This window comes from Leucoraja erinacea, chromosome 11, assembly GCF_028641065.1.
Source record: "Leucoraja erinacea ecotype New England chromosome 11, Leri_hhj_1, whole genome shotgun sequence".
Lineage (NCBI taxonomy): Eukaryota > Metazoa > Chordata > Chondrichthyes > Rajiformes > Rajidae > Leucoraja > Leucoraja erinaceus.
The window spans coordinates 56,158,460-56,166,952 of NC_073387.1; the positions used below are offsets into that span (position 1 = coordinate 56,158,460).

Sequence of the window (8,493 nt, forward strand, 5' to 3'; positions counted from 1 at the left end):
TATCGTACCCGATATTCATTAGTACTAATGCCTGCTCTACCTATTTGATTTAAGGGTCACCTTTACCACCGCACAAAGTGACCAACGGGTCACAACTTCTGCTGGAGTTAGACTCAAGTTTGCGGACGCAAATTTGTTCCAAATGTTTAGGATTGGGTTAAAGTGTATTATTTTCACATGCACTGAGTTACAGTGAAAAGCTTCGTAATGCCCGCTACCTAGTCAGATCAGATGATACTCTGCACAAATACAATCAAGTCAAACTCAGGTATAACAGGGGCGGCAGGGTGGCGCAGCGGTAGAGTTGCTGCCTCACGGCGCCAGGGACCCAGGGACCCAGGTTCGATCCTGACTATCGGTGCTGTCTGTACGGAGTTTGCGTGTTCTTTCTAAGGCCGCGTGGGTTTTCTCCGGGTGCTCTGGTCTCCTCTCACAGTGCAAAGACGAGCGAGTTTGCAGGCTCACTGGCTTCAGTAACATTGTAAAATGTCCCTAGTGTGTAGGATAGTGCTAGTGTACAGGGGGGTCGCTGGTCGGCTCCAAGTCGGCGAGCGGAAGGGCAGGTTTCCTCGCTGTATCTCTAAAGTCTAAAGTAAAGTCTAAGGTCTAAATATAGAGCAAAGGGGAAGATGTTGAGTGCAGAAGGGGAAGATACGGAGTACTGGCCTTTATGCCAAAGTTAAGAATCTACTTTGGTATCAATGTTGGACTTGAATCACACAAAATGATGGGGAAGGACTTGAACTATATTTCACCTTCCACCACAGTGAGGAGTGTGTAGGAGTCACTGTGGTGGATGTTCAATGTTAAAAGGTGTTTCGTTTATTTTGTCTCCAAGATGGCGGCCGGAAGGGAGAGTGAACACTGGTGCGTTTAGTTGCCGCTGCTCGCTCTTTGAATTGTGAGTTGTCCCTACTATTTTTTGTTTCTTGTTTTATTCTGCGTATACGTTTTGTAATCTGATTATTAAATTTTGTAAGGCGTCCTTGAGAGTCTTTGAAAGACGCCCATAAGTATAATGTTAATCATAATTATAATAATAATTTTAGTGTAAGCTATTATTATTAAGATCTCAGTGTAAGCTATTATTCTTGCACTTGTGCTCAAGTACGTTACTGAACCTTATGAGGAGTTCCACTGCACCTAGGTACATGTAACAGTAAAGTACTAATGAGCTAGATGCAGGAAGATTGTTCCCGATGTTGGGGAAGTCCAGGATAAGGGGTCACAGCTTAAGGATAAGGGGGAAATCCTTTAAAACCGAGATGAGAAGAACTTTTTTCACGCAGAGGGTGGTGAATCTCTGGAACTCTCTGCCACAGAGGGTAGCTGAGGCCAGTTCATTGGCTACATTTAAGAGGGAGTTAGATGTGGCCCTTGTGGCTAAGGGGATCAGGGGGTATGGAGAGAAGGCAGGTACGGGATACTGAGTTGGATGATCAGCCATGATCATATTGAATGGCGGTGCAGGCTCGAAGGGCCGAATGGCCTACTCCTGCACCTAATTTCTATGTTTCTATGTTTCTATGTTTCTATTGACTGGCATTGTACTTGGCTTGTACTCGCTAGAATTTAGGAGATTGAGGGGGGATCTTATAGAAACGTACAAAATTCTTAAGGGGTTGGACAGGCTAGATGCAGGAAGATTGTTCCCGATGTTGGGCAAGTCCAGGACAAGGGGTCACAGCTTAAGTGTATAGAAGGGAAATCCTTAAGGACCGAGATGAGAAAAAAAATATTCACACAGAGAGTGGTGAATCTCTGGAACTCTCTGCCACAGAAGGTAGTTGAGGCCACAGTTCATGGGCTATATTTAAGAGGGAGTTAGATGTGGCCCTTGTGGCAAAAGGGATTAGGGGGTATGGAGAGAAGGCAGGTACGGGATACTGAGTTGGATGATCAGCCATGATCATATTGAATGGTGGTGCAGGCTTGAAGGGATGAATGGCCTACTCCTGCACCTAGTTTCTATGTAACTACTTGGTAAGTCTCATTCAGAAAATAGTTCTCAGTGTTGCAGCCAGCATCATAGTGTGGAGGTAAAGTCCAATGTCCACAATGGGGTAGGGGTGAAGCGGACAGTACCCTAGCATATGGAAGGATCAAAATCTTCTTCAGTGTGTGAAGGTCTCAATCCTTCTAGGTTATGGTCATGCAGGCTGTGGTTTTACAAAATAAATCACCCACAAAGGGCTGTGGCAGCTCGGTGGGTCAGACAGCATCACTGGAGGACTTGGAGGGGTAGTGTTGTGGGTCGGGGTCCTTCTTCAGACTGTGGACTGTAGCGTGTAGAGTGTTCAGCGTAGGGACAAGGTCCAATGTCCGCAATGGGGTAGAGGTGAATCGGACAGCGCCCTAGCTTATGGAAGGACCGTCCAGAAACCTGTTGACAGAGGGGAAGGAGCTATTCCTGAGTCTGGTGTTGTTTTCACGGTTGGCAGGGGAGATGAGAGGCAACAGTTTCAAATCAGCAGAAGAATATTCTTTGTTATATCCACTCCAGGATGTAAAAGACACTTATTCAAAGTAATGAGATTACTGTAACGTTACAATTCTAAAGATAAATAACAACACAATTTCTAACAAGCAGCAAGACATTGTGCAATGAACACTGGAGTGCTGTGAATATTCTGCTCAGTTCAGTTTAGTCTACTGTCACGTGTACCGAGGTACAGTGAAAAGCTGTTGTTGCGTGCTAACCAGTCAGCGGAAAGACAATACACGATTACAATCGAGCCGTCCACAGTGTACAGGTAGGAATAGTAGAGATTTAAGAGTGTGGAGCGATTGTAACACGATTTTGTAGAACTGCTTCTGTGGCGAGCATGCAAATAGTCGCCTGGGATGGGCGCCATTTTGGTAAGCAGGATGTGTTGCGGGTAAAATCAGAGGCAAATCAATACCATGACAAACTAGGATCTTAGGAAGGAGGAAGGAGATGAGGAACCAGGCAATGACCATTTATGACCAGTGTCTCCTACCTCAGCTCGAGGATACTGGTGACGTTCTTGGCCGGGAAGATGCGCCTGATGAAGTTGAAATCTCCGATGTAGAGACTGCCGTCGACGCCGACAGCCAAAGCCACGGGGGCGAGGAGCTTGTTGCCGTCGGCGAGACCGTTGCAGCTGGGGCAGGAGATGCTGCGGCGCCGGCCGTTGCCCATGATGCTGCTAATCACGGCCGGCTGCTGCGACAGGAACTGGTTCTCCCCGTTGCCTTTGTGCAGGACACCTAAGAATGCAAGAGCAAACCAGACTGGGTCAGCATTACTGTGGACAACCTAAACCAGACTGGGTCAGCATTACTGTGGACAACCTAAACCAGACTGGGTCAACATTAAAGTAGACATGAGGAACTGCAGGTGCCTTTGGAGATATAGTTTAGTGAAAACAGAACAGTGCTGGAGTAACTCAGCGGGTCAGGCAGCATCTGTGGAGAACATGGATAGGTGACGTTTCACGGAGTGCTGGAGTAACTCAGCGGGTCAGGCAGCATCTATGGAGCTACGGAAATAGGCAACGTTTCGGGCCGAAACCCGTAAGGGTTTCGTCCCGAAACGTTGCCTATTTCCAGAAGGATTTCGGCCCGAAAAGTTGCCTATTTCCTTAGCTCCATAGATGCTGCTGCACCATAACTCAGCGGGTCAGGCAGCATCTGTGGAGAACATGGATAGGTGACGTTTCACAGAGTGCTGGAGTAACTCAGCGGGTCAGGCAGCATCTGTGGAGAACATGGGTAGGTGACGTTTCACAGAGTGCTGGAGTAACTCAGCGGGTCAGGCAGCATCTGTGGAGAACATGGATAGGTGACGTTTCACAGAGTGCTGGAGTAACTCAGCGGGTCAGGCAGCATCTGTGGAGAACATGGGTAGGTGACGTTTCACAGAGTGCTGGAGTAACTCAGCGGGTCAGGCAGCATCTCTGGAGAACATGGATAGGTGACGTTTTGGTTCGGGACCCTTCTTCAGACACGGTGGCGCAGCGGTAGAGTTGCTGCCTCACAGCGCCAGAGACCCGGGTTCGATCCTGACTACGGGTGCTGTCTGTACGGAGTTTGTACGTTCTCCCCGTGACCTGCGCGGGATTTCACCGGGATCTCTGGTTTCTTCCCACACGCCAAAGATGCACAGGTTTCTAGGTTGAATGGGCTGGCATTCATGTAAAATTGTCCCTGGAGCGTGTGTAGGATAGTGTTAGTGTGCGGGGATCGCTGGTCGGCGTGGACCGAAGGGCCTGTTTCCGCGCTGCATCTCTAAACTAAATGAAACTTAGTTGCCAGACAATGGCCAACCCACCGCTCTTGACATTTAAGGCGTGATGCTTGTCCAGCGACCAGCCGCCCAGGTTGGATGGGTCCAGCTCGTAGCCCTGAAGCAACGCCGTCCTCTTCTCCCACAGGATAAGGTTTGGGCAAGATTCGTACTCATATCCGACCGACACTGGAAAATACAAATAGAGTCAATCACCAACATGTGGAACCTTCACAATCTTCATCAAACGTCACGTTTCAAAGCCCTCCAGTCTTCCTGGTCTAATCCGACACATTGGATTTTCAGAAACGCATTAGTCCCTAGAAAACTTGAAGAAGGTTAGATGAGGAGACCCATCGCACTTGTTCACCGGGAGAGTTGCTGCCTCACAGCGGCAGAAGCCCAGGTTCGATCCTGACCTCGGGTGCTGTCTGTACGCAGTTTGCACGTTCTCCCCGTGACCACGTGGGTTTTCTCCAGGTGCTCAGGTTTCCTCCCACATCCCAAAGACGTACAGGTTTGCGGATCAAATGGCCAAGTTTCTCACCATTTTCTATCAATCCCTGGAAACACTGTCCGAAGAAAACAATCTACGTTTATCCCATCTCCCCTTGTGGCTAAAACAATAGACAATAGACTATAGACAATAGGTGCCATTCGGCCCTTCGAGCCTGCACCGCCATTCAATGCGATCATGGCTGATCATCCACAATCAGCACCCTATTCCTGCCTTCTCCCCATATCCCCTGACTCCGCTATTTTTAAGAGCCCTATCTAGCTCTCTCTTGAAAGTATCCAGAGAACCTGCCTCCACCGCCCTCTGAGGCAGAGAATTCCACAGAATCACCACTCTCTGTGAGAAAAAGTGTTTCCTCGTCTCCGTTCTAAATGGCTTACCCCTTATTCTTAAACTGTGGCCCCTGGTTCTGGACTTCCCCAACATCAGGAACATGTTCACTGCCTCTAGCGTGTCCAAACCCTTAACAATCTTAAGGAGCATTCTGGTCAACCTCTTTAGACTTTAGAGCAGTGGTTCCCAACGTGGGGCGTACGCCCCACAGGGAGGCAATTTGATTTTTAAGGGGGGCAATTGAGCGCGACTGAGGAGGTCTGGGTCCAAATTTTCGATTTTTATTTTTTTGGATTTTCCATCAGGTAAACATATGTAGTTTATGTTTCAGATGTTATTTTGAGTAAATAATTTTTTTTGGGTAAAAAAGGTCTAATTAAAATGTATTACAGAAAAAGCTTCCATTCAAATTAGTTTGTGTTGTATAACATTTCAGTTCTCTATTATATGTTTTGAAACTTTATTTGCAGTTTTCATATTAGACAATCCACAAATATTTCAATAATCTAATATAGAAATTTTCTCGCTCTTTATTACCTGTGAATACTCTTTTATTATCATATTTATCATTATTATTATTTTAGTACCACCTAATGTTTTTTTCTTTTTTTTAACATTTTTTTTGTAATTTCTTGCTCAGAACTTTAACTGTATTTTGTTAATTTCATTTTCTTTTTCATGGATGCCATGTTCTTTTGAAGCTTGTTTAAACCAAGGTATTGGCGTTTTAAGCTTCTTCAGCTGAAACGGAGTTCACTTTTTAAATGATAAGAATTATATATCACCACATGGGGGGGGGGCATCAGGATTTTAGAGGTGATTAGGTGGGGCATGGCCAAAAAAAGGTTGGGAACCACTGCTTTAGAGATACAGCGCTTTGTTCACCGAGCCTGCGCCGACCAGCAATCGCACGCACACGAGCACTATCCTACACGCTAGAGACAATTTAAAGATTTTACCAAAGGCAATTAATCTACAAACAGTGTGGGAGGAAACCGGAGCACCCGGAGAAAACCCACGCAGGTCACGGGGAGAACGTATAACTTCCGTACATTCAGCAGCCGTATTCAGGATGGAACCCGAGTTTCTGGCGCGGTGAGGCAGCGACTCTACCGCTGCGCCACCGTGGCTGCCCTTAACCTTTCCCCCACTAAACAAAATGAAGGGTTTGGACACGCTGGAGGCAGGAAACATGTTCCCGATGTTGGAGGAGTCCAGAACCAGGGGCCACACACAGTTTATGAATAAGGGGTAAGCCATTTTAGAACGGAGACGAGGAAATACTTTTTCACTCAGAGAGTTGTGAGTCTGTGGAATTCTCTGCCTCAGAGGGCGGTGGAGGCCGGTTCTCTGGATACTTTCAAGAGAGAGCTAGATAGGGCTTTTGAAGATAGCGGAGTCTGGGGATATGGGGAGAAGGCAGGAACATGGTACTGATTGTGGATGATCAGCCATGATCACATAGAATGGCGGTGCTGGCTCGAAGGGCCGAATGTCCTCCTCCTGCACCTGTTGTCTATTGTCTATGGTCTATAACACCTTCCACATCCTTCCTGCAAGGAGATGGCCGGTTCTGCTCACTGCAACACTCCAGATGCCGCCTGACCACAGGTGATTTACATTATAACACAGAGCGGTATGTGAACTGGGTGTTAGTTAATTATTTTTAAAACACGTCTACTTAATAAGTGTTGGCAGGCGAAGAAAGATGTGACTCCCAGGTTAAAAGGTTAATAAACCTTGCACAACCTGACTCCATTTGTCACAAAGTGCATGGAATGTCATCCCTATTATCTGAGCCTCGGTGAAAGACTGTGAAAAGTCAATTAAGGCATTCATCTCAAATGAGCAGCTTTTCTTTCAAAGACAAATTTAGCTCTTAGATAATTCAGGAGATGGGTTTAAAATCCAATTATAACAGACACCTCTGACAGATTGAGAGCTCACTCAAGCATTCTAATCTTACCTTTCTTTGACAGTAATACAGGTTTGCAGCGTCAATTTGATCAAAATAAATGAAGAAATTCAAAAAGACGGATATGAAACGAACGTGCCTGCTGACAACCAGGAGCACGATCGGATAAACTGCTCGAAACATCCGCCAATGTCTAGTCCGCGTTGCTCCATCCCCAACATTAACCTGCTCCCCTGTTTCGGCAGTGACATGAGTGGCCAGCGACTGCAATCTAAACAGCGGTGACACGAGGAAAACTGCGGAGGTGACACGGTGGCGCAGCGGTGGAACTTCCGCCTCACGGTGCCAGAGACTCGTTCCAAATGGCTTACCCCTTATTCGTAAACTGTGTGTGGCCCCTGGTCCTGGACTCCCCCAACATCAGGAACTTGTTTCCTGCCTCTAGCGTGTCCGAACCCTTAATCATTCCCGCCCGTACGTAGTTCCATCAACATCTGCACTTTAGTCTGTTGAACTGTTTTGACTGTTTTACAGTTCTTTTTACAATCCATGTTCTCGGGATATCGAAATCCAAATTTATTAGTTATTGGTGTTATGACGTTGGTTGGAAGCTGCAAACCAAATCTCGTTGTGCTCGTGTGTAATGGCAATAAAATATATTATATATTATCAATTGTCTATTGTCTATTATCCTTTGGGATTTCCGTCAGGGTGACAAAAGTCAATAGACAATAGGTGCAGGAGGAGGCCATTCGGCCCTTCAAGCCAGCACCGCCATTCAATGTGATCATGGCTGATCATCCCCAATCAGTTCCCCGTTCCTGCCTTCTCCCCATATTCCCTGACTCCGCTATCTTTAAGAGCCCTATCTAGCTCTCTCGTGAAAGTATCCAGAGAATTGGCCTCCACCGAGGCAGAGAATTCCACACACTCACCGCTCTCTGTGAGAAAAAGTGTTTCCTTGTCTCTGTTCTAAATGGTTTACCTCTTATTCTTAAACTGTAGCCCCTAGTTCTGGACTCCCCCAACATCGGGAACATGTTTCCTGCCTCTAGTGTGTCAAAACCCTTAATCATCTTATATGTTTCAATAAGATTCCCTCTCATCCTTCTAAATTCCAGAGTGTACAAGCCCAGCTGCTCCAATCTATTAATGATAATGAAATTAATGATAAACTTTCATCGTAGTATATGATACGAGGATCTTACAGTAAAAGTCAACTAAGGCATTCATCTCAAAAGCAATTGTACCGCTGCGCCACCGTGCCACCCTAGGAGTGAGATGAGAGCGTGGTCAGGGTGGTGTGTGTCTCCGATGATGCTGGCTGCCTTTCTGAGGCAGTGACTCCTGTAGATCCCTTCGATGGTGGGGAGGTCCAGCAACCTTGATGGACCGGGCAGTGTCCGCTACTGTCTGCAGCCTCCTGCGTTCCTGTGCGTTAGAGTTACCGAACCAGGCCACGATGAAAATGGTTACTAC

At 46.7% G+C, this 8,493-nt stretch overlaps 1 protein-coding gene across 1 annotated transcript in view; it reads right to left on the reverse strand.

The window, feature by feature from the left end:
- LOC129701385 (teneurin-2-like) overlaps positions 1 to 8,493 on the reverse strand; it is a 372,354-nt gene that overhangs the window by 60,290 nt on the left and 303,571 nt on the right. The window contains exons 15-16 of the mRNA XM_055642523.1: positions 4,295 to 4,438; positions 2,982 to 3,231 (exon numbers count right to left, since the gene is read on the reverse strand). Coding sequence (XP_055498498.1) covers positions 2,982 to 3,231; positions 4,295 to 4,438 — 394 coding nt within the window. The remainder of the gene's footprint in view (positions 1 to 2,981; positions 3,232 to 4,294; positions 4,439 to 8,493) is intronic.